At 35.4% G+C, this 27,952-nt stretch overlaps 1 protein-coding gene across 1 annotated transcript; it reads right to left on the bottom strand.

Moving 5' to 3' along the window:
- LOC134796728 (connectin-like) lies at nt 1–22,753 on the bottom strand. The gene is made up of 3 exons (XM_063768920.1): nt 22,502–22,753; nt 3,226–4,298; nt 1–704 (listed from the first exon to the last, which is right to left on the bottom strand). Exons 2-3 carry the CDS (start codon nt 4,277–4,279, stop codon nt 250–252), a joined length of 1,509 nt encoding a protein of 502 aa, XP_063624990.1. The 5' UTR covers nt 4,280–4,298; nt 22,502–22,753; the 3' UTR covers nt 1–249.
- Nucleotides 22,754–27,952: the final 5,199 nt, after the last annotated feature.

Here is a 27,952-nt window from a genome sequence, read left to right as displayed (position 1 = left end):
GGAGGGCTTTAAAATAATTGCATAACATTTTCACGGTCTTAATTTCAATTACAAATTGACCAACACTACTGTTCTAAGACTTCCGAGCAAGCCGACTCACAACCACCAAAGTTATCGCTACAAAATAATTTAATTAAATACAATTAACCAGTCTTCATCCTTACAAACTACAGAAGAAACGGCAGACTTACAAATTCTCACAAAACAAGCGCAACACATTGTTCCCTCAAAGTCCAGTTTCGCTTGCGTTTAATTTAAAAAACTTATAGTGACTAGAGTGAGCACTAATGAGAGGTTTGAAAGGATTTTGAAGCTTGAGCTCGGTCGCCAGTAGCTCTCGTCTTTTGAGGACAACATTAACGAGTCTTCTCCGTTTTGTGGCATATCTTGCAAGCACTTTAACGCTTGTACAGGGATATCTAATACTACAACTTGTTCAACTGTTGGTGGAGCGGTGGCTTCGAGCTTGTACGCTGGACTGGCTTCTTCGTAGATTTCCTCCTCATCTTGCTGGAATACGTCGGCGTTAGTTTCTATTTCGAAACTGTGTTTCTGCTCGTAAGTTTGCGAGATGTCGTTCGGTAGTTCTTTGGGTTTTTGCACGCAGGTCACGTCGTCTAGCGCGCTTATAAGCGGTTCGCTCTTAGTCTCGTTCCGCAGTACGTGGATCCACGACAAGCGACAGTCGCAAGTTAATTGGTTACCTGTGGAGAGAGACGTTCATTAAATTGTGATACAAGTGCAGATTATTTCGTGTGTTACACAGCAGCGACGAGTACGACCCAGCTCACAAACATCTTTACAAGCTAACGTTCCATATATATGTTTACACGACTTTTTTGTCTGTGTCTTAAAGAGGTGTAAAATGTAAATTAAATTTTCGGAATGTTGGCTTGTGAAAATGTTTGTGAACTCGACTGATGCAAAAGTGCATGGCCACTTTATGAATGAATTTCATTCATAATGTGTCCAGACAATTTTGCAGCTCGCTGTACAACTGCGCCGCAGAAATTAGTAGTACCTAGTGATATTAGTAGTATTATTAATAACAAAACTTCCGTGAGACACAGACATATTAAATATATTAGTGACCCGTTTTCAATATATTTAATATTAGTAGTAGTTGTTAACTAGCTTTATTGGTTTTTAAGCTTTACGTTTATACAGTGAAACCTGGTTAATTGGCACCTGGATAAATGGAAAACCTCAATAATTGCAACCAAAAGTCCGGTCCCGGTCCCTTGAGACCAAAAGGCCTCTATAATTGAAATTTTGGAACCTCTATAATTGCAATTTAGATTTTAGGGCTTTTCGTAATTTTGCCTCTGTAATTGACCACGTCGCAACTAAGACCTCTATAATTGACACTGTGCTAAAAAAATCCGTTATTTTTGTTCTCCTTTTTACCTCTACTATTGAAACGAGTCTTACTTATTACCTCTGTAATTGAAATAACGTAGTTGTAGACAGCAGAAACAATATTTTAATAGCAATGATCATTTTATTTATATCTTCATCCAGAATTCAATTTAATTATTGGGTATCTATCACATAGTGAATAGAATCAGGCGTTACTTTGCGGAAATCCATATTAATTAAAAATAAATTTTACTTTGCTAATCCGCGAAAAGATAACGTGCTAGTCAATCAGTGCTAACCCGTTATACTTACTTACACACTATCTATCACAGCCTGTAGTAGGTGAAATATTTTTTATTAAATCAAAAACAAAGTATGCTTTTTACATTCCAATAAAACTTTCTTCTACAATTCAAGGGAATTTTTTAAACCCAAATGATTAATAAGAAAATAAAGTAGTAATTAATGTAGTGTAAAAGTGCAAGTGTAGAAGCTATATATAGACCAGAAACCCAGAACGTAAGCGTGTAAATCTACTTTCAATGGTTATTTGCACCTCCATAAAAGAAATTTGTCAGAACGCAACCTCTATTAATGAAAACCTCTATAATTGACACAACGATTTTTTGAACCTCGTTAATTGACACGACCTGCTTAAATGAAAAACCTGGTTAATTGACAAAAAATGGCCGGTCCCTTGAGATTGCAATTATCCAGGTTCCACTGTATATAGAGGCTTCCGTACACTCGTGGTGACGATGCCAGCCTCATTAACTTATCGCTATCCATAGTGTTAACTTTATCCCTATTCTATTTTATTATATTACAGTAATCAGTGATCTATGTCAATAATAATGTACCAAAATATATAGATAAAATTGACTTAATATGTATTACGTTTATAAGTGTATCTATATTTTTAATAACCTATTTTGATATCCCACAAATGGACCATGATCTTTCCTTTATTTTTTTTTAAACAGATATTTTTGTTAATCTTAATCTTTAATAAGCAGTAATTTTAATGTTTTAAACTCCAAACGTTTAGAATAAATACGGCCTTAGGAATACGAGAGGTCAAGTTTCCCAAGCTACTAGATTCTGATAACTTATTTTTGTTATAAATAACGGTTAATTTTCCTGGCCAACAGTTTATAAAAAGAGTTTTCCAGATAAATTTAACTGAAAAATTTTAGCGAAATTAATGGAAGGCATAACTTTCAATTAAACTACTGTCGTGGCTCTGGGGCATTCTCCGTTGAACCGGCGCGTGGCGAAAAAAAGTAATGAAGTTATCGTTTTTATCAAATTCTGTTTGTTGACTGAATTAAACACATTGCATTGTGTACTCGCTGTTATTATGGCTTTGTTGGCTTGCTAAAGGGAGAGTTGTTACACTCATTAATTGTCTTTAATATGGAGGGTGCTTTTGTAGGGGATTAGAGCTCTACGGGGACTGCGCCATTGTTCGGCCGAAATAATAGTTGTTTATCTTCCCATGAGCGCACTAAGCACTCGTGTGTGCGTCATTTTCTCCTAAATAACACGTTTGCGCCAAATATAAGATTCGTATGATTTGATTACAATAAACTTATTGTTGTTTGCCTCATTGTGCTTTGTGTTAGAAAAAATCATATTACATTGTTACGGCGAGAAATATTTTCTGTCTTTGTTACAGCGCCAAATATGTTACAATAGTTCACTCCATCAACATTAATAGACCAAATTGAAAGGTAAACCAATGGAATCAAATTAAAGCAAATTTTCTTGTAGAATAAACTCCCAAATTAGATCAGATCAAATTATGGATACTATTCTATAAAATGTTATTCGAGAAAGGAATGAAATTAAATCGTTATCACTCACCGCTCAGATAAAGGACCGCAGTCTTCGCTTTCAAGTTGTCGAGTATCGGTTTAACCGTATCCAACGTAAAGAACTCAAGCTCATTGTTCCTCAAATCTAATAACTCAAGTCCCCTAACGCCTTCTAAAAGCCGATCATTTATGGACCTCAATTTATTCCCGGTCATAGACAATTTCTGAAGCAGAGCGAGCCCGTCGAAAGCTCTTTCACGTAAATATTCCAACTCATTATTATCCAACAGGAGCTCATTCAAATTCCACAATTCGGCGAAAGTGAAATCTCCGATCATTGTTAACTTGTTAGATCTGAGATCTAATCGCGTCAAATTAGCTAACCCTCGGAAAGTCTCTCTGCTGAGAACGGTAATCGAATTGCCTTCTAGGATTAGATCACTCAGCACCGTGAGATGTTCGAAACAACCTTCGTGAGCCAGATTAATGTTGTTGAACGATAAATCCAGGTATCGCAAAGCCGGCAAATCCACAAACACGTCGCGCTGAATCTCAGTCACTTTGTTATTTTTTATAGTTAAGTTTACAAGCGCCGGTAAGTTGGTGAACGACGAAAAATCTAGCTCGGTTATTTTATCGTTCGTCAGCATTATCTCTTTTAAAATAGTCATGTTTGAGAACGTCCTCTTCTCAATTTTACTGATAGTCGCGTAATGAATGTATAGCTTTTGGAGTTTCTTCAAGTGGTGTATCACGTGTAAAGGGATGAATTTCAAAGCGCCGTTGGATCTGACGTTGAAGTTGAGTTTTTCTAGATGTGGTTGTGAATTGAAGCTTGACCAAATCGGATCAGTTTCGTTAATTCCGCCGTTGAAGACCCAACAATCAGCTTTGGTTGCAATTTTTACTTCATTGTTATCACAATAGCAGTGCACTTTGGATTCTCTGTCGGATATGTCGCAGATGTTATCGTTGAGCTGGGCCGTGTGGTGTCTCCTCTCTGTTTTATCGCGGCGTTTCTCATTTAGCCGGCTCTCGGTGAAGGATATTTGCACGGAGGTCAGAGCCAGAGCTAAGAGTAAATATTGGACTACGGACTCCATAACCCTCGCCTTTCACAACCTGTAACAAATGGAAAAAAATGGTTGAAAGAAGGTTTATTTTGTGAGCTAGAAAATGAAAGGACGGTTTTAACTGAAATCATTGGAACTTAATTCGAATATATCACTAATCGTCAAAGAAGTAGTTAAAGTTATAAACGTTTTCTTTTTCATTTCCCTTTAATCCTTACTTGACTTGTAGGTAAACAAGTAAATCATCCATGTTAGGTACACACTATTAATTACACAACTGTGTAGTATGTACGTCTAGCTACATCAAACATCAAACCCTCAAAACAAATAGTGGAGGAATATTAAAACGCCATGAGCCGTTCGCAATTACGGTAATTCAGTCTATTATTGCTAGTCATTAATAGAAAATTACGGTTATTACAGAGCTTGCATACATTCTAAGTATAATTATTGAGCTGCTAAGCCAAACAGCGCTAAAATTCATTGCTAACTTATACTTTAGTTTCTATAACCGAGAATTCCATTTTCAAAAACATTTGTTTTAGCGCTTTTCGGCTTAGGAGGGCAGTATTGATGTACATTGCACTTAGTAAAAGTGGGGTGTTTTCCCGAGTAACTTTGACTAATAATCGACATTAACGTTTGACCCCTTGTTCCATTGTCCACATGCTTGAATGTCAATTGAAACCTTATTCCAATGACATAAGGTCTACTTATGGTCAGTAAGAGTGTTGCTGTGGTCATTGGCGTGTGGTGAATGAGCCTAAACATATTTATGGTGGCATATGCGGCAGTTGGTCATGTTACATGTCCAATTAAAAGTAATTATGTCCAATAAAATCTACGATGATAATGTCATAAAGTGGGCTCAAATTAAGTAACAAAGAAACGGCTTGTTTAACTCTTTTTAACCATTTTGTCCGGTCATTGACGGTTTACTGTCAACTTACTTGATGATTCACGGATTGAACATTATAATCGGGGCAGTAATGCAGTGGCAAAAGTCATTTATTTAACAGAGACTCCACATTAGCGTCTTTTGAGCGTCGGCGTCTAGTCAGCGCTATGGAAAATGGCGTCGATGCGCAGTAAAGTTGCGCCAACGTTGCGCCGAGTGGCAGTCATAGAGTGGCCCTAAAACGCTCACTTATTTCATCACCGAAATTGACAGATACGGCATCGGCACCCGCGTCAAAGCCACAGCACTCACAGCAGTAATGTCGCAACAGTAGCATTACTGTTTTAGCTGCATAGCTGCAGTTGCTATCCAAACGTCCTTTATGTAACCTATATTATGTAACATCATAAAATGTGCCACTATTCTTGAAGTATTTCTTTAATGATACTCGTATTTATAACCAATATACTTGTCAAACATTAAGTTAACGAATACAATAATATAAGATCTCATTATTTTCGTATTTTCTACATAAATATTCCACAAAAAACTCTAAACACAGAATCATTGTTTTAATTTAATCCCTTACAAAAATCGTATCAAAAATGGAAACAAAGTCACAAAAGTCCCGAAATGATTATTACTAACAAAAACGCAACAGTGATACTATGTTCGCTGTTAATTAAACATCTGTCCTTGTCCATTGTTTAAATGAGCGCCCTAATCAGAGCGAGACAAAAAAGGCAATAGCTTTGTCTAAATGATTATTAGGGATTGAATTCTGTGATCCCATTGTTTAATTAAAAAGGAAGCACAGTGAGTTCTGTCTTTATTCATTATTAACCAACTCTAAATAATTAACCTTAAAATTAACTTGGAGAAACGACTTTTTTACTTTGTTTTTCGCCTTTGAAAATATACTTATATTCTTTTTTCGCGATATTTTTTTAGTTAACAGCGTATTTCTCTGCTAGACTTTTCAAGTACCTACCTACTTATTTCTTTTGTTTCGTCATTGTGATTTTATTTTGAAGTAAAAAATATAAATACAATATGAATAGTACATTGTGCAACATGGGGCGTAAGTTGAATATTGCAAACGAGAGTAAGTTTATAAGTAAGATTTATAGACTCGAGTTTGCAATATTATTACGCCCCGAGTTACACACAATGTTTTTTATCACACTTGCGATACAAAAATTAAGTATAAAGACAAAAACTTTTAATTATGGCACTAGAAACTTCATAACTCCCTAGGGATAACGCTTTTTCTATAACTCCCGCTAAACCTGCGTGCAATTCCACATTTACTGAGTGAGTGTGATGAAAAGTACTGAACAAAACAAAGGAAATTAAGAAGTCAATTTTATTGATAGACTCATAAAATTAACTTACAAAGGTGAAATAAATATAATAAATATATATAAACACAAACAATAAAAAAAGTTTCACTCTGATGAAATACATATTTAGGATGATATTATTCAGAAGCGAAGAAACCTCAAACATTTATTTAATTCATATTTGTCCTTATCATCAGTATACCATCTACCTTGAAATTTGCTTTTATTTGGAAAAGGAGAAAATATTTTTGTCTAATAGAGTTGTTTCATGAGTCATCAACGAAGTCAATTCCATAACTAAAGCGTAAGTATGAAATGAAATTACTTTATAACGAATATACAGATTTAGTGCACAATTAAAATTATTTTCGATAGTATTTTCACGGAAACTTACGAACGTGTCTTGTTATTTCAGTCAGTCTCGGTACAAAAAGTACTGACATTGACTGAAATAGCAGCATAGGAACGTTTCTGAGAATATACGATGGAACCATTTATTATGCACTACATCTGTAACATAGTCTAATAAAACATGGTCTTCTCTTCCCAGAGTGACACAAGCCTACGTCACAATAACATTGCCACTTTGTATAGCGCTATTCCATATTATCATATAGCGCTATCCCATGATGACGTAAGCTTGTGTCAGTCACGTGGTCTGAAGAGAGTACCAGGCGGAGTATACAGAATACAGAATACAGATCTTTATTGGTAAAAGCAGATTTTACAGGTCACATTTTATACATATTTACAAAAAATATATGTTAGTAGGTACACACATATAATATGTTCTTTAATTAAATTAATTATTACATAACATTTTTTTAAACAAAAACATTAATTTACTTATTACGTTTAACATTAATACAATTTTAATTATGGTGCAGTAGTCAACGACCTCATCGAATATTTATAAATTCGTCAATGCTGTAGAATGCTTTTTCTATAAGCAGCAGTTTAAGTTTAGTTTTAAATACTTGGTCACTATTTAAGTTAAGTATATCTGAGGGTAACGAATTGTAAATAGTTGGTCCTATGACGCTGAGTAACCGTCGTGATTTGGCGAGTCGGCGCCTCGGGGCAAGTAGCCGGGGACGTCGCTCACTACTAGAACGGTTATAGTTCTGTATGTTTTGCCTAACGTACACACACGCGGCCAGTATGTATACACAGGGTAGGGTAAGGATTTTATGTTTTTTAAACAACTGTTGTGCCGGATGGTCCACCGGCTTTCCATCAATTACACGAATCGCGCGTTTTTGCATTTTGAACGCCCTGTCCCTATCAGCAGCAGTGGCCCACAGTTCCACTCCCTGAACTAAAATCGAGTGAAAGTAACCATAGTAAGCCATCTTTAGGTTCTCGATTGATAAACTGCCGGCTAACCGGGACAGAGCATAACATGCTGAGGCCAGTCTGTCACAAGTCATTGAAATATGAGACGCCCACGTCAGCCCAGAGTCGATCATGAATCCCAAGTACTTAGCAGTATCAACTTGTGGTATTATTGTGTCATTTAGTACTATATTAAGTTTATTTTTTATTGAATTTCTTAGCTGAAAATGTATGATATTGGTCTTTTCAAGATTAAGTGACATGCCATTAGAAGTGAACCATTTTTCAACTAGTTTTATTACATTACTAAGGTTAGATTTTAAGTTAACAAAACTGTCGGCATTTACAATTATGCAAGTGTCGTCTGCAAATAAAACATATTCTACGTCTGGACAGGCTGTTGTTATGTCATTTGCGAGTATTAAAAATAGATTGTTTCCAGCGACAGATCCTTGAGGGACGGCGCTGTTACCAGTTGACTCAAGGTCGGATTTAGAGTTTAGCACGTAGGTGCGTTGCTTCCTGTTTTCTAGGAAGGAAGAAATCGTTTTATGAAATGATCCTGTGACACCGTACTTAAACAATTTCTTAAGAAGAAGAGAGTGGTCAATAGTCTCGAAGGCGCGCGACAAGTCGCAGAAGATGGCGGCGACCTGTCGCGAGTCTTCCAGGTGCCCTAACACTCTCCCCACCACGTCCCGCACGGCATCTGATGTCGAGCGACCAGGCTGGTACGCATATTGCTGGCTATTTAATAATCTGTTAGATGTAAAATGATGCATTAATCTATTACTAAGTAGTCGCTCAAATATTTTTGAGATGATAGGAACGAGTGATATTGGTCTATAAGACTTAGGTAGACATAATTCGCCCTTGCCTTTGTATATAGGTTGAACTTTAATTAATTTTAAAATGTTAGGATAGATACCCGCACTGACGCATTCGTTAAATAATGAAAGGAATAGTGATAAGGCTAATGGAGACAAACAATCTATAATATGCGTAGACATATCATGAATATCTTTTGAGGTTTTTCTTTTAATTTTTTTACAGGTTGAAATCATTTCACTTAAGGTGAATGGAGTAAAAATAAGTTGTGGGGGAGATTCATCTAAGTATATTATTATACCATGATCTGTAACTACTTTGTACGAAAACAAATTGACTGTTTCATATTTTTTTACTGCTCCGGTGTTGATGTTTTCTATAGGAGCGCCAATTTTTTTTTCGCGATTTCGGAGTTGGTCCGTATGACGTGAATATATATCACAGCAAAATATTGCTGTGAATATATAGGTCAACAGTTGTCAGTTAAAAACCAAAACATGCGTTACAGACAAGGAACCTTAAAAAAGTTTTAAGGAAGTGCGGAAAGAAAACAGAAGAGAGATTAACGAATTGTATCCGTCTTTTGTTTTTAAATTTAATTTCGCCACTGGGAGCGTGCCTGCAATTTCAATTCGAGCAAGTTCTTAAGGCGCAGTGAATTCAAGGACTCCAGCCAATATAACAATCGACAAACGCCAAACGAAGAGAATAAATGTATCGAGATGACAGATGCTACGAAAAGTCACGTGATTATTTCCATACATTATTTAAGTTTCGATTGGCGTTTTCTGTCAACGATTGTCACCTTTTGAAATTGAAATTTAAATTTAAATTGAAATCATACAATATATATACAGTGGTACTACTAAACGAAATTAATAACTAGCTTAAATCTAAAATAGGCCCTTGAGGCATTGTACCAAGGATGCTGGCGGCATTTCCTCGCTGTATCGCAATGCTGATACGTTGTGTGAGGTAGCCGCCAGCTCTTCGGTCACCAGTTACGTCAACCAGACGCTTCGCGATTTCTGCGAACAACTTATGCGCGCTGGGACCCCATGGACCTAGAGTTTCAACTCCATTGAAATCGTTTATTGCATATCACATGTGACGCCCTGTTAGGTAGGGTGTTTCATTTTTCCGAATTTTCGATTTTCATCTGACTTTGCTCGAATTCTTGTTCTAACTGATAAAAAAATATTATACGTTAAAAAAAATTAAAATCGGTCAACATTTAGAGGTTGCACAACATCAACAAAGATTTTTCAAATAACCAACGACTCTACATCGGAGGGTAGAAAATGGTTTAAGCGGCTACCATCAAAGCGGAGAGTAGTGTGATACTGAACCTTCTACATATAAATAAATTTTAAAATTAGTAGTAAACTTGGATTTTGGTTACTCGATAAATGTTCTAATTAAGATTTTTTCAGTTTTTCCACCTGATTCCAAAGGAAAAGTGCTTTTATCATGTTTTCGACGCAAAATTCAGTTTTCTCATTCGATTTCAGTATCAGTTCATTATATTTTGTCATTTTAGAACATAGTTCATTTTCACGCAATGTATGGGGTTCTCACTCTACCTTTTCAACTTGTGCAACCTCTAAACATTATTCGATTCTTTTGAAAATTGAAATAGATAGTTTTTAGTGTGGGGAGACTCCATTGGTGAGCAAAGTCAGGAAAAATATTACAACTTTTTTTTCTCCATACAAAAGTGAATCACCCTACTGTTAGGGCACAGCAACATAGTTCCACATAGGACAACATAAATACTAATATATTCTAAAATTGTACATATTATTTACATATATTCCTAATAGTTAATTAATTAATATTTTACATTTTAATAATTTCTTACATGCACATAATAATTATAGATTTAGAATTACAAGTATGACTACACAAAAGAGATATTATGTATCTTCAAAAACCTTGGCTAGGTCCCCGGACCATCTCCAAACGCAGCTCGCTGCTACCAGGGATCGTGGATATCATTGTTATTTAATTGTTATTAAAATTTTGACAAAAAAAGTAATCGATTAGTTCGATCTAAAATAAAATTACGCATTGTTAGATGCAATTTTCATGTTAACAGCTTTTGTGCAAAAATAGTTACAATTTTTTAATTTTGCGGCTTAGACCTCTAGGGGCCGATTTTTTAATTTGGAGCACTCAATTTGTGTTCTCAACGTGTTGTTCCCTTCACTATATCTCCACTACCAGGCGTTTAAATTCTACTTATAGAATTTCCACAGATTTCGAGAGACGAAATCGAGCGATCGAAATTAAAATATCGGCCCCCCGTTTATGTTTTTCCTATCGAGCGAAAGCTGTTTAATCAGGTTTCGAATCAATGAAAGAACTCAAGATTGCTATTCATATTTTGTATCTAAAAAAGCGCTACGGGTTTTTAAAAACTCTGCTGGCTGAACCCACTGCACCTTAAGAGACAACGCTCAAAAGTAGCTGGAGTCGTTTTGGCCCAAGTTTTCTTAACGTTCTCCCATTTTTGACGTTTTCATTTAAGCAATGAGACTTTGGAAGGGCAATTGGCCGCCCAGTGACTTTTGTTCTAATGTCATTAAAGGATTTTCGTCGGTTTCCTTTGACGCATTATGTTTGATTGTGTCGTAATAAGAAAGAAAATAATCTTAAAAGTGATTCTTAAAAAAATATTTGTTTATTAAATGCTTAAAACAATATTTCTTGCATTTTTGATGTTGACTGAGAATATTTTGAAGGAAAATAATTGGCAAAGGTTTTACATACTTACCTACTTACTTAGGTACTATATTATTGTAGGTACTTATTTACCTAATGAAAAAACAATGACCTTTACGCCAGACGTTCAATAACCTTTAAAATGATCTAAGCGTATTTTTGCTGTAGTCGCAAATAATATTTTATGCACATTTATTTCTATTTCTTTATTTAAATCCATGGATAAATATTTATAAGTACTTAAGTATGCAAGTCAAAAGATTAAACACAATGTATGGATAAAGTGTTCAAACGTACTCAATAAATGATATTCTGGGCCTATGAAAGTATTCTACGTTTTTTATTCAATAGGTAATATTACGAAACGGCTAACGCAAAATTGTAGATTTAATATTAATGTGAATGCTAGGGTAACTACAAAAATCCCCTCTCAGGCTCCTCTACCAATAAAATTTTGGGGCATATTTTGGAGCAAAGTAGGCACATTTTACGGTACATAGCCGTTGTCTTTCATTCACGGCTATCGACTGAATATCACTATGAGATATAATATCAGCAATATCTATTTTCACTATGAATACAGTGTGGAAAGATAAGTCGGGCCCTGGAGAGAAACTACCTTAAATCCTTAAGCTGGCTCATTTTACTTAAAGAAGACAATCCTTCATTTTTAAAAAGAAACAAAATCTTTGAATGCAGTTTTGTTTCTTTTAAAAATAAAGGAATAACTCCTTTATTTTTTTTTATTAAAATATGTTACTAGGTATTCCTTTATTCAATAAGCAATAAATTTAATGTTGAATACATTCTTCATGACAATTACAAATGAGAATATCTTCACGTTTCATACTTTTTGATGCCGGATTTTTTAAAAGTCAGCCTATAGCTTTTGAACATTTTTTTTACACAAATCACTGTCGATAATGTTTTATCTCCAAAATTAGGAGCCCCATAAATTTCCTCATAACATACAGTCATGGGGAGTCAACTCGGTAAGGTCCTCTGTAACTCACATTCGTTTAATCTGCCGGAAACGTGATGTCCCTGTATAATAAGGTACCTTTTTCTTGATGTCAAATCAGAGGGCGCAGTGCCACATAGATTTTCACGGGTAAATGGTAGGTTATTCACATTCGTTACACGGCTATTATTAAGGTATGGTTCGGATTCTGACACTACACTACACTCCAGCATTACTCATTTGAAATATTTCGCTAACCCCCCTCGGGCCCTCGTTGCACAATATAGGTACTATATTTGCTGTATTATCGACGTGTAAGTATGATATTGGAATGTATTATTACTAACCAAATAAATTATTTATTATTATTTCCATTTTGGATTTCACGGGCCCATAAATCCCGGTATTTTGATAGGCTTGCGTGGATTAAATAAAAATACACTTAAACAAATTATAATATTAAAATATATACAATAATGAGAACCAATTAATTACATAATGGTTCACAATCCTCGGACTACGATCCGACTTGACTGCGATATTTTTTATGTATATTTCTTTTGATCATTTCTGTGAAACACCGATTTATCCCGTCTCAACTAAAGGCAGCCTATTCATTAATATAAAGGCCGGAATTCTGTTCGAATTATAAAAGCTGTAAGCTGTGTCCGTACATTTTCCCTAAGAGCTCTTAATTGGCGCTCTTGTTAGCGTTTAACTTCGGGATTTCTGAAAATATCCGTGACAACAAATATTTACTTTAAGGTGCAGTTGATTCAGCCAACACAGTTTTTGAAAAATCGTGGCACTTTTTTAGTAATGTGTAGGTTGAGTTGAGTCTGCCCTTGGAAATATAGTCTAGTTTTTGAGTATTTTTTTAGGGTATTGCCCTTGGTTTAAACGTGAACAAATTTTATATAACAACAACATTAACATTAGCCCCATCTTAAACGTCTATCATTTTATCCGAAACTGACAATGTAACCGTCACAAAATTACCTGTCGCCAAATAACAGCGTAAACTCCAGTTAAAAGACCAATTACCTCAAATACCTTCGTGACAAAAATCCCAATTCACAGTCCACAAAATGATTACTTTTCTACCTGCGTGGATTGTCGCAATCTACCTGAGGACCCTTTGTGGGCTTAAGGAATATTTCTTCAAATACTTCGAACTCTCCCGTCGCGATAGAAAAAGAGAGTAAATGTATAGGAACCTTCGATATTGTACTTTGTTATGTATTCGATTTAACTATGTCCTTTCCTTGTTCTGGTTAAAGCTGCTTTGAATTTCTGTTTTAAACTTTGTTATCGTGTTAGTAAGAATTTAGCGTTTCTTGTCACGGTTCTGTTCCGAATTTTTTTTTACTTTGTGCGTGCAGTGCAGTGGACTTATCCGTGTAGTTACGTCAATAAAGGGACCTCTAGGCAATCGATGCTTACGTCATGAATGACGTCATGTCATGTTTGCAGCATCTTCAGTAGAGGTGGTCCCTTTTTTAACGAACTACACATTTAAGGATGACTCACGCTAGAACGGTCCGGGCCGACTCGTCCGGCACGTTTTCTACGATAGGTGATCACGTGATGCTTTCTATAGAAAACAAAGTGTCGGACGCCTCGGCCCGGACCCGGACAGTTTAAGCATGAGTCAACCTTCATTGAACGTGACTTTACAATATATATACGGTCAAAATTTGATGAAATAAGTAGACTTTTGTCGAACATTTGGTAAAAAGGTACAGGTAATACGCATTCAAACGTTACTTCTTAAACAACAGGTTGAATTTTGTTTTGTCAAGTGTAAGACTTTGAAGCAGGTAAATGAATTTATTGTTACTACAAATTGAGCAGATTTTGATTTTATGAGGGATCAAGTGTTTTGTTGGCTATTCATTTTTTAACCTAAAATGCATGAAGTATAACATTTAAAAAACAAAAGGGACAAAAAGATCACTTTAAATATCGTCACAAAAAGGCTTAATTTCATGAGAACATGGTTGGCACTTGTTTTGTTTCCGTATCAGAAGTGATACTTCATAAAAAACATACCTACGTTAAGTACCATAGTACCAGTACCTACAGTAGTTGATTTTATATGAAATTAATATTTGGTCAGGCGTGGCTTACTCCGCGATTTCGTCGCTTTGCTACAGGTAGCTAAAAGTACATCCGTTCGGCCCCAATTTTGGGGTTTGCCATAAGCCGCGCGTGGCGCTGTCGCCACCTAGCGGCCATATCTGTGCTGATCGTAACAGACGCGTTTTCTTAGAGAGTGAGTCTTCTGTACCTAGTACTATTATTTATTCTGTGATTTGGTATTCATTTTGTTATTCGGTACTAGCACTGCGTCGTACGTAATCTGTTAGGGCGGTTTCAGTCTAGCGTATTTTTCTGCGCGAATACGGTCATTTCGACGGTACGAACTTACACGCGCGTACCATTTCCATACATTTGGTTTTAACGAGCTTACGCGCGTGTTACTTATCCCTACATTTGGTCTATACGAGCTTACACGTGCGTAAGTACGCGTATCCTTATATAAAACGCTAGTCTGAAATCGCCCTTATGGTTCATTGTGATAGTTTATTTGTAAGTAAAAAACGTGAGACTTTAGATTCACATTTTTAACACAGTTCTCATCTTAAACATAGTTCGCCAGTCCCATTTTTTGTGTAAAGGATGACTCACGCTAGACCGGGCCGGGGCCCAGCCGGAGCTTTCGGCGCTTCGTTTTCTATGGAAAGTACCACGTGATCACCAATCAGCCGTCATAGAAAATGACATGTCAGTCGCCCCGGCCCGGGCGCGGTCATACTTAAGAAGTAACAAATTTTTTTGTTACTGTTATTTTGGATTTGAACCCGGTTATTTTGGTGGTATCCATTTGCATGGGCGTATCTACCTACTTTACTTAACTGGTTGTCATTTCTCCGCCCATTCATCTTACTTAAGATAACTTAATGAGTAGGAAAGCTTAATTAGTTTTCTATTCTAATGGATCCAGTTAATTTTCTCTCCTCTATAAATTGCGGCGTTTGTGTGCTTTAGCTTTCCTTAGGTGCTTGTCTTTAGCTTGAGACTTGCAGTAAGTGGGCACGCGGGAATTCGTAATAAATTAGGTAAGTACATACCTAGGTCAAAAAGAATAGATAGTATAGAGGGGTCCTGTCATTGTAAATTTTGTAGTCACTGTAAATTTACTGCCATCTATCGACACACGACTAAAACTCAAAATGAAAACGTATAAAGTTATCAAAAAATGTATATATATGGATAAATGATTTTATCATTTTGATCCATGTTCATTCACTGATATCTATCTGTTAAAATTGTTAAATATGAAACGGTGTCGTCACGCCATCTAGCCGAGAATAGGCTAAAGGTGTGTGCGGCATCTATTCGAGAATGACTTTTACTTGAATTCCGAGACACGTTTTTTCCTTAGACTTTATTCGTCTTATACGAAGTTACATATGTCTTTGGTACGGTCAAGGAATTTAAGTTTAGTACCATTTCGTACCTTGTCACAGTGACAATAGTATGAGGTCCCTAACGACTTTCATAATGATTGTCACTGTGACAAGGTATGACTATGAAATGGTAATGAAATTAAATTCTTTGGCTGTACGAATATCATCTTCTCTTAATTTCTCTAGTAACTTCCTCGATTCGAAAACTGATTAAACAAATTTCGCTCGATAAAAAAAGAACATAGGCCTAAAACGCACCATTAAAAATTTACTTTTTTTGCACAAAAGCTATTTACATGAAAATTGCTTCTAAAAATACGTGTTCATATTTTGTATTGAGTCATAGATTACAATACAATACAATACAAATATTCTTTATTGCTCACCAATATGAAAAAGAACATGATTTATACAAATTAAGCATAACTTAAACTATGGTAGACAACAGGCGGTCTTATCGCTAAAGAGCGATCTCTTCCAGATAACCTTAGGGTTAGATTACTTTATTTGTTAAACATAACAATTAAATAACAATTTAATATCCGCTATCCCGGGCACGCACGGCCGTCCGCTCAGTGCTCAGCAAGCTGCGTTCGGAGAAGGACCTAAATGCACTTTATTATGAAACAGGATAACTTGCTATCCATTCAGGATCTTCCTGCGCCTTAACTTCATCCTTATTGCATTTATATTGTTCAGTGAGAGCTTTTACTTCACTTGAGACAAAGCTTTGAGAATATTAAATTTGTGCTTTTTGCTAGGTATCAGGTTTTAACTTAAACTTTTACTGTATTCTGTTTATTTACAATAGACAGGATAGTTTTAATTAAATAATTATGTAATTTTTGGATTTGTATTGTCTCTTCTTCTTCTTCCTTGCGTTATCCCGGCATTTTGCCACGGCTCATGGGAGCCTGGGGTCCGCTTGACAACTAAACCCATGATTTAACGTAGGCACTAGTTTTTACGAAAGCGATTGCCATCTGACCTTCCAAACCAGAGGGAAAACTAGGTCCGGTTTCCTCACGATGTTTTTCTTCACCGAAAAGCGTCTGATGATGACAAATATGAAATGATATTTCGTACATCAATTCCGAAAAACTCATTGGTACGAGCCGGGGTTTGAACCCGCGACCTCCGGATTGAAAGTCGCACGCTCTTACCGCTAGGCCAGCAGCGCTTTTTTTTTGTATTGTATTGTATTTAAACTTTGACATCATAATAATTAAATAAAAGAATAATTAAATAATGGTGGTTTAATAATTATCTGTGAAGAATGTAAAATTAAGTATAAGGTGCCTACGTCGAAGTTATAGAAGTTCAAGTTCTATTAGATAATCCAAAATATACCTAACGATTCAAACCAAATCCAAAAATCAAACCAAATCAAATCCAAATGAATGTTATTAAATATTTATCATCCAAAATCATCATTTAAAAGTCAATTCTACCAGCAAACATAAGAAAACAACTCAAAATTTGCATTTGATTACTTTGCCTCACATATGAATAGCATACAACTTTGCTATCAGTTTTTGAAGTGCAAAGTAAGCCTTTCCGAGCTGGCGTGGTGAAAAATATGTTGTTAGGTACTACACACACATAAATTGGGCCTTGCGAACACGGAAGTATATTTGTAACAACAGAATCGGTTTTAGGATATTGATCAAAGTTATTTTTTAAAGTACTTACTCCGTGAGGTCGACTAATTATATTTTTCAGTGTTGTACGTGTAAAATACGAGATACAAACATAATATTATTTATATACGTTTAGGCGTCCCTGTAGTCTAGTATGATGATGACATTCTAATCAAGACGCAGAATTGAATCGATATGATATATTAAACACGAGTTAGTGAAACTAATACCGTTTGAGACAGCTAAATGCCCCCAAGGTTCAAACATCAACAAGTTAAACATTAATTAAATCTTACTCACCTACCCTAAGCCTTGCTCGCTCAATGGCTCTCAACTCTATTTTCACTAACAACCAACTTGCAACCTAAATAGCCAGTAACATTACAAAGATAACGCTGCCATTTAAAAATACACCTACCTCACTTGTAACTAAGCACACCTTCGCATGAAAAGCATAATTTCTCATCACTCAAATCTCGAGCCTCCATAATTCAAAACTTATTGCCTTAAGTGAAAACTTCGTTCGAGAGCCACTCGTCAAATTTAACTTAAAGTTCCGAGTTTCCATCACCCGTAAGCTACTGATAAAGTCAGTTTACATTAATTTTGTAAATGATAAATTTCTTTAGGGTGTTTGTGCTTCTGTGCATATTTAAATTGGGTAGGTTCTCGAGGGGGCTTTAAAGGAAAACTTGGCTACACGTTCCAAATTCTTGCTTCGGATGTCCGTTTAACTAATGGATTTTCTTGTGAAAAAGCCTTTTAATTTGTACAAAAACGTGTTATTACTAGAAAAATGTGTACCTAATTGCTAGAATAGAAACTAGGTATGTTTTGTTGCTTAACGCACAATAGATACTATAAGTATTCAAAACTTCTGAGCAGGTTTAGTTATTTTCCTCAAATACTTGAGCTGGCGAAGTTTTAACAAGACTAGTTCGCGGAGCCGAGCCATGTCCGACAACAATAGCCGACAACTTTCGTATTTATGCACATTTTTATTATTTTATTATGTATTTTAGTTACCTGTATCAAAACTTACAATAGGTACTAGAAAATTTACAGCCTACTCTTACCAAAACAATGTTTTATATGAAAGGTGACATACCAGTGCCGGCGGATGGCATATATTTCGGTAAAATCAATAGCCCAGTATAATTACGGCGACAGTGAGCCGTATGCTTTAATTGGAGGGGAGATAGTTAGAACCGGGACGGGACATTAATGAATGTATAAAATCGCTTTTCCGGTTACGTTTCCGCTTGGTAACCATAAAACATTGTGAGTAAATGTAATAATTGTACCTAATTCGATAAAATTGAGGTTGTAGTCAAAATACATAAAATATCTAATAACAACGAGCATTAAGAAAATGAGCACCAAACGCTTCAAAAGAGGAATAATACGTAGGTAATGCGAGAAAATGAAATAAAATATTGCTAGACATTATTGTTATGGCTTAAAGTCACAACTATTTAGAAACGCCAAAAGTATTTTATTTACGAGTAGGGGATAGGATACGTATAACGTATCGCTACCAGAACCTACGGCCATTAGAGAATCTTATTCATCCGCTGCTATTAATGTTGACTGTATATTACATATTATTATATATTATAGAATACTGTTGACAAAAAAAAAAGAATAGTTATTTGTACAACAAGAGATCAAAGTTTGATATTTCTTCGATTGCTTATTTTAAGTCCCGTGCAAGCAAGCGAAAGATTCTATAGTATCTAATTTAATTAATCTAATTTAGAATCATGAGCGTAGTAAGGGACTCAAAAGCGCACGAGATGTAAATAACTTTGATCTCGTGTAGTACACAAAATGTTTCATCTCAGCAGTGAGAACATACCTATTAGGCAACTTGAAAAATGTAATCCTTCTTCATCACTGCACTTATGTTTTCTTAAGATATATAAAAAACAATTAAGTTTAATTACCGCAATCGAACACAAAAACAAAACTTAATAAAATGGAAATAACCACCAACTGACACTTCAAACGACAACTTTTTTTTGTAAAAAAGAAAATTGTATGATACGGTCCGAATTGCAGATACGTACTATTTGTCAACTATGGTAGAAATTCTTAAAAGTAAAATAATTAATTTTGCATGATAATCTGTATATTTTTTGAGTTAATTATTTTAACTGTACAATAAAATACCTAAAATATAGTATTTTATTAGTTTTTATCAAATCTACAACTTTATTTTTATTAATTTATTATTAAGAATTCATACTCGTACGTGGTTTGGAACGATGCGGTCTGAAGTTTTTCGAGGGTCTATTATAAACCGTCAATATAGCGTTGAACGTCGTTTTAACTTTTTTGTCTGTTTCTTTTTGCTAACAGTGTGAAAGGGACAGAGATAATAGAACCCAAGTATTTCGATCTTGTATTAGACCCCGCATGTTGAAATGACATTTGACGATAAAGGTTACTTGAATGTCATTTTGTCTCACTCAGTGAGCAAAATCGCATTTTGCTCACTGTTTTTATGAAGCAAAGTACCCTTGTTCGAGCTGCTGAGGTGAAAACATTATTTCATGGTGGCGTTAAAAAGGCAACTAAATTATGAGCGTCAACACGCAATGTACGCGTAGCATGAAGCTAAGTTCCCGCCAAATTTTAGAAGTAGGTACCAAATCTCGTTAAAATTAATGGATTATATCAAAGAAACTGAGCTCTAAAAGATTAATTATTAATAACGATCACAGTTACTACGCTGGCAAAGAAGTAAAAAGGAAATCGAATTTTGCTCACTGTTTTTAAGCATCAAAACACCCTTGTTCGAGCTGCAGAGGTGAAACCTATGTATGTGTATATTATTTTGCTGTCGGGACTCAAACTGTAGTTGGCTACCATATTTAGGTAATCACTATTGGTTTAAGTGCGAGATCACAGACAGATAGAAAGTAGTTAGCGGTACGTAGCTAATTTCCCGCCAAATTTTAGAAAGGACCAAATCATTACAATTAATGTATTCAATTATAGGAATTGGGCTCTATAAGATTAATTATCAATTACGATCACAGTTACTGCCCTGACAAAGAAATAGTGAATTCTCTCAGATCATTGGTTGAGCTGATGACAAATAGGGCCGTAATGGGCCAAAGCGGGCGGCAAAGTGCTGAATTAGAGCAATTCCAGTGTTCGCCCAGCGGAAGATGGATTACACGTTAACGTATTTGGGGACCGAAGGGAGCCGCCAGCCGATTGTATACCTGTAAGGTGCATTAGGGTAACTTCGTATGCGAGATAAATTAATAAACGGCAAATTACTATAGGTAAAACTAGAAACACTTCATACTTTAGCGACACTTACGCTACTGAAACGCTTACCAAGGAATCTTGCTTACTGTTGCTACAGTAGAAAGTACAGTAGGTACAATAAAATACTCTTTATTGCCCACCTCAGTGAAGTCTAGTTTAGTTGATAAAATTAGCTACAGAGGTCACTAGATAAGTTTTGCAATAGACAAGTATGGAAGGAGACCTTTTACATATACTTTTTAAAGCTATATTTCCATAGACAATGTATGGCGTGCAAAGATTTGCTTTATTTTTAAATCTACTTCTTAAAAAATAGATTTAATCTTCGTATGAAATGTAAATATTCTATAAAATATTCGTAAGTCGCCTCTATCCGTCACCGATATGTCCAAAGGCTAATAAATCTATTTTTATAAGCAAATTTAAAAAGAAAGTAAATATTTTCCCGCCAACCATTGTCTATGGAAATATAGTTTTTATAAGTAGGTACATATATATGTGATAGGTATATAATAACGTCTTTGTTTCATATTTGTCTATTGCTAAACGTATCTAGTGATCTACTTATTATATATTATCAAAATTTCCCCATTTTCAAAGCTATCCCGATGCACTTTAAAATAATAACTTTTACGATTAAATTTTACCATTAAGGTGACATTCGAATAGTAACTGCATTAATGGCAGCGTTACTTGGTACAACGTTGCGGCATCGGGAAACAATTGTTATTGTCAATTTCCTTGATTAATCGAGTGAAGGATGTCGTTCTAATCGCGACAGAAATGCGGCAACGACAGCAATACAATTAATCTAGAAAATTTACAGTTATGTACCTACATCGGGAGCGTCAACGCAGTAACGCTGTCGTCGCGATCCGAATGTAGCTTAAAGAGATATCTTCTAAGCAAACATTTAATAAATCTTTGTTCATTGGTGCCGATCGTAAACTTGCATAGTTATGAATACGATAAAAAGTAATTGTTTTTTTTTATCTTGCCCACAAATTAAATCCAGAAGAGAAAATTTTATACGCACAAGGTAAAGGTAATAACTATTGAATGGATTAAAAATAGTTATTTGTTTTACAAGGGGGCAAGTTGTTGTTTAACCGCTCGTGCTAATATTTATACTGATTGTTTCAAAGCACGAGGGTTAAACAAATTTTACCCCTGAGTGAAACACAAAATTTTTCACCACACCAACCCGAAACAAATATTAAATGTGAAATATCTAACAAAATCAAACCAAATGAATGTTATTAAATAATTATGTATCATCCAAAAACATCATTTAAAAGTCAGTACTACCAGCAAACATAAGAAAACAACTCAAAATTGGCATTTGATTACTTTGCCTCACATGTGAAAAAAATGCAACTTTGCTATCAGTTTTTGAAGTGCAAAGTTGCATTTTATTCACATGTGAGGCAAAGTAATCAAATGCAAATTTTGAGTTGTGTTCATATGTTTGCTGGTAGAATTGACTTTTAAATGATGATTTTGGTTGATAAATATTCAAATGAAAAGCTAAAATAAAAACCGCCTTTGTTTTTGCCAAACGAAATAAATCACTAAATCAGTAAACAGAAAACGCAAATCCAATATCGCTGTAACTCCGCAACAAACATACCAAATACGTGAATTGACAGCAAATAACATTTAGCAAAGGCGAAAACAAAATTAACAAGGAAACAAAATAAAACTAACGCCAATTACCGAGCCCCTAATTAACACTCGATAAAGAGAAAACCAATAGAAAATAACTCACCCAAAACCGGAATCACGTATCGCCCTCAATGTAGGCACGCACCAGTAATAATCACAGAATTACGAGAACTAAGTTCTCGGCAACTTCGAATGCGAGAACGCCGAAATTCCTGCGACGTGCAACCCCGAGAAAACCCGAACTAAACTGAGCTCCGCACCCAGATGGGGCGGGGAATCCTGCAACTGGTGGGGAGTGGATGCATCGGGGTGTCTTGCGCTTGAAATTTGGAAGGGTCAAGAATTGTTATGTGGCTTTGGACAGGGGCGATATAGTAGTAGTTTGAATATGGTGGAAAGGGATACCGGGGTAAATGGGATATTGGCTTTTCTATTGAGTTAGCATTATACGAAGCAATGAAAACTCTCCTAACATGAATTGGATGAATTATGATAGAGTTTAACGGTCGGTTATCATAAAATCGTTTCCTAAATATGATTTTATTACGTAGAAAGTTTGACAATGCGTGTCTAACTCGTATAGAGACCTTATCGCATGTGTTAGTAGGTAACTTGTATTAATACACTATATTGAAGCGAGAGGATCATGCAGTGTTTTTTATATATTTTGAATATTTTCGATATATTTTTCATTACACTTTCTGCCAATCTAGCAACATAGGTACCAGGCAAGATTAGTTCATCAGATTGGGATGGATTGTGGTAGTAGCGCCCCTAAGCAGACTTTCGCGTATTGGTGAAGCTCGCTCATATAGCAACGAAAAAACTGTGTTGCCTATACATCAATAGTAGGTAAAATGTTTACGATTGCAGACAGATCGAAAGCTATAAGGCCGTTATTCCTTTACTACATACGACAAATAACCCCAACAAAATTACCCAAATCGAATGAATGTGTGATAAAGCACATTACGCCTTATCTCTTGTCCCCCTACGCTATAAAAACCATGACTCATAATGTGCACCTGCCTCAAAATTTATACAAACAAATCGTCGTATGTTCATAGCACAACGATGTCTCTTACGACGTTTCTAATGGTGCCTAACTGACCAAAGTGCTTTAGAGTTGATTAAATAAGCGTGGTGTATCGTACAATAGATAAACGAGTAATTAAATATTAATATAATTATAAAGCTAGTTGGAATTAATGAACGGTAGAAAAATTGGGGTTATAGGAGTTTTAAATATGATTATTTTTACGTTAAAACATATAAATGGAAAGAAAGTACTAAAACTAATAGGCAACAGTTGAAGTTAGTAGAGCTATACTGAGCGCCTACCACAAACCACGTTCGAGGTGTTGTCTCTCTGTCGCACTTGCAAATTCGTACGTAAGTGTGACAGGGAGGCAACACGTCGAACGTGGTTCGCGGTAGGCCCTCTGTCCCACTATGTATATAACCGAGTAAGATGCTGTAGGTATGCGCCTGTATCTCACCCTCACGGCTATGGCTCGGGCTGCTGAAGTGGTGAAGTATCTATCAATGTACTATGTTTTTGTATATTCTGCTGCTGTATTTGCCCCAAATTAATTACTATATTCTATTTCAAGTGCAAATCCTAAGCTTAAGTTATTAAAGCTTTCTCACACAGTTTGTTTCTGGCTTTGTTAGAATAACTCTTTGGCATGTCTATCTCTAAAACATATCTTCATTATGCTATTAAATCTCCATTTTGTATCACGTCAGATTCCGAAAATGTTAGCTTTCATATCTGATAATCTTATAGCTTAATCAAAGACATAATTCTCTTTGGCTTAATCTAGAGCGGTATTTAGATTACCTACACAATTTGTTAAAGTTTTGATATTATACGACCTTGATCGACTTGCCAAGCCTCTCGCGCGCAATTCATTCATGTAATGTAATAAAAACTACCTATACCTAAATATAGTAAATATTAAATAGGCCAACCACATTTTTTTCTGTTTCCAGGTATCTTCCAGGAAAACCTTTAAGAACCTGTCCTAAGTACCTGATACCTTAGAAGTAGTATTTCAAGTAAAATACTTGAAATACAAAGGATTTCAACTTGAAAGAAAACAATGCATTTCTTACAAAAAAATCTCAAGAACCACAATCAAGAAATAACCTTTTAACTATAATTAGTAGAAATAAGGTCCCATAAGCTTACTATTTTCAACTTAATTTTCAAGAAGCTAAGACACGATTTGGAATAATTACTGAGCTCAACTTGTTCCGTTTTGGTTATGATCTCGGAAATAGGTTAACAATAGTATTATTGTTTGTCGGACATCATAAAAGTCCGGACAAAGCTTTCCGAGCCCTAGTGGGTAAGCGTCTGGTTATTGTTAAACTGTTGCTACGTAAGCTTGCAGGTAACGTGCTCTACGGCGCACGGTGACCATGGATTGAGGACTTCTGAGACGATTTTTTTATTGGTACGATTTAAAAATATAATTTGTTTTAGGTTTAGAAATTATTTATTTACTCACAAGAACAATACTTACCTATAGTTCACTAAAAATGAGGTTATATAATTATTAGATTTTCTTAAAATTAAAGCATTACTTATAAAAAAAATGTAATAGAGTTTATTTACACGAAAAAAAGGCCTGCGGTATTTAGTAATCTTATTTGGTTTCGAGAACAGTATCTTCCCGCGTCTTTGTCTACGTAGAACTCGTATTATTAAATTACAATCAAAATTTGTATTTTCATCTAGGTAAAAAAAAGTACAAACTTTCTTGTCCAGTTTCATCGAAATCCGTTTATGCTTTTTTGTTTGATTCAGTAACAAACAAACCAACATTCACATTTTTGCACAATTGCACAACTTCGTCTGCATGAAATGATGATGATGATGATTAATTAAAATTCCCGGGCCTTACACTATCTCCACCATCATTATATCAGCCCTTTATCGCCTACTCTTCTAGTACGCCACTTGTCCCGGTCCTGAGCTAATCTCATCCAGAAGTGACCCGCAATTTTCCGGACTATCTCCATACCAAATTTTATCTAAATCGGTTCCGCGGTTTAAGCGTGAAAGGGTAACAGACAAACAGAGTTACTTTCGCAGATTAGTATGATAAAATTGATAAACCAAGTGCGAAATGTATCTCGATTCATGGTCACTCTACAGAATAGGTATACCATCAATGTCTGAGTTTCCTCCTACAGTAAAAGCCATATTCAGGGGAGAAATTCTCGCTACAAAAATGGCTAGAGGCAATAAAATAATTCTTGAAGTGGTATTGTAAACAATAATAATAGTAGGTACCTGACTGTTGGTGTAATCAGCTTAAGTGGCGTTATCGAAAGCAGAAATTACCACGTACTTGGATTTTACTAAACTTACCCAACTTTACATACATTAATTTAATATTCGCATTTAACTGCATTTAATTAAGTAAGGTTAAATTTTAACGACGGCGTCCAACGTTCGTAAAAATATTACCTAATAGTTTTTTTAAATCGTTTTTCTGCACATGAACCATAACTACCCTTCTCTGATGGAAAGCCACATATCACCTTTTAATTGTAAAAACAGACTGCTAATTATTTTATTGAGGCATCCCGGACTGTTAAACTTTTGTCTTTTACATTTTTTTAAAGGCGAACTATAAGGAATTTTCCATGTGGTAGCAATGACAACTACTTTTATTCTCATTTCACATCTCATTGTTAACGCTTTACTATTTTTTCATACAGTCAGAAGCAATAGTTCCTAAGCGGGCGAGGTGTTATTATTACCGCTGACTGTACATTTCCAAAGCTATTAGGCATCCACGTAATATCAAATAAAATTTCGACACTGGTAAAATTTTTACTAAGCCGGAATTCAAAGGAGGAATTTTAGACAAAAACTTTTAGACTAACTAGAGTCACTAGTTAGTCTAAAAATGTTGTCTAAAATTCCTCCTTTTCGGTTTTTCACTTTTATTTTGTGAATAATAAATGTACAGACACTACGTGTTGATAAAATAATTTAAAAGGTTTCCTATATTTGCCGACGATAGAAGCCCACACGTGATCTATCACTCATCCGTCGCGCCTCTTTATGCGTCCCCGTATACGCAATAATAATAAAATGGTCATAACCGTAGGCGAATATGGGCGTTGTTTCCAAAATTAATCCGTAGATCTATTTTGAATATTTAGATGCGTTATCTGTTGTTTTATTCTGCGAACTGAACGACGACGATATGATGTGACATGTTCACTATGTAATATACATTCCTGTAGGGATATCAATTTATGCGAATTACGAGTATAACTAAATACTGAGCCTTAGTACAAGGGTGCTTTAACAAATTGTTTGTTAAGTAGGTACCAATAGAATCACTACAGGCAGAGCGAGGAAAACAAATGAAGTCTCCTCGAATATCTCGGTTGGAAACGCAGCCTTATCCTCTAGCCGATTAGGCACCAAAAATTGCAAATGAATTGATTTGTCTACTTAAATAAAGATTCAAAACAGATTGGAATGACTTACCTTTTTATAGGACTCTAGTCTAGGCGGCTAGCGATTACTATTAAGAGCCCATCAACGTGCACACTAGCGCCACTGCTATATAAATTATTTAGCAGTGGCGCTAGTGTGCACGTTGATGGGAATTCATATAATATAACACTTTAAACTCTCGCGTTTTGTACACATATTTAATTACACAAACGGGTCTACCGCGATATAATTTCATTGTTTTTACCTTTAATTCCGACGTTTCAGCTGAGTTGCACCAGCTGTGGTCACGGAAAGACTGACGTCTCAACAAATGTCAACAGAGATATTAATAAAACACCACTAAACTACCCGAAATTAGTTTATAAAAATGTTCGGGATAGACAAAGAAATTGCAGCTACCCGTTAAACCGTGTTGACATTTGTTGAGACGTCAGTCTTTCCGTGACCACAGCTGGTGCAACTCAGCTGAAACGTCGGAATTAAAGGTAAAAACAATGAAATTATATCGCGGTAGACCCGTTTGTGTAATTAAATTCATAAAATATCAACTTCATAACTTTTTTAAATCTTTAAAGCGATGTTACAAGACTGCAAGACAATTTGTGTCAGCAATTTTTCATCTCGACGAACAAGTAGTTTACAGTTACAGGTCATCCAGCTACCAAATTGCCTTTCCACTCACGTAGCGCTGCAATTTCACTTTATCTTTGACCGCATCTAAAATTTCAAACCATCTAAACGTAATCATGAAATATGAGTTCCTAATAACCAAAAAAAGTGAATCGAAAATCAAAATGCAATATCAAAAATCTCTGCACCCTTCGTTATGAAATTATGGTAATAAGGATATTATGTTACTCGTATTATGTATAAGTTAGATTGAACTGTATTAAAGGGGAGGAAGGTTGATATTCGAATGGGAAAATGATTTCAAGTAACCAAACAGAGGGTCATGTTATGGTTCTGCACAATAAGGAGATTATTACGTCTCTTATGGTGCTTTTGTTAGAATTTTTTATATTAGGAGCTTATGTCTGTCCATATACACCCATCCGTACTTGTATG

The sequence above is a fragment of the Cydia splendana genome, chromosome 14, assembly GCF_910591565.1.
Source record: "Cydia splendana chromosome 14, ilCydSple1.2, whole genome shotgun sequence".
Taxonomy (NCBI): Eukaryota; Metazoa; Arthropoda; class Insecta; order Lepidoptera; family Tortricidae; genus Cydia; species Cydia splendana.
Note: the sequence above shows the minus strand (reverse complement) of the source record. Positions and strands in the feature narration are given on the sequence as shown.

Bases quoted from the DNA above. Each gene is read 5' to 3' on its own strand.
- LOC134796728 (XM_063768920.1), bottom strand. From the start codon at position 4,279: ATGGAGTCCGTAGTCCAATATTTACTCTTAGCTCTGGCTCTGACCTCC. The intron at 705-3,225 runs GTGAGTGATAAC...CTCTCTCCACAG, and splicing joins TGCGGTCCTTTATCTGAGCG to GTAACCAATTAACTTGCGAC.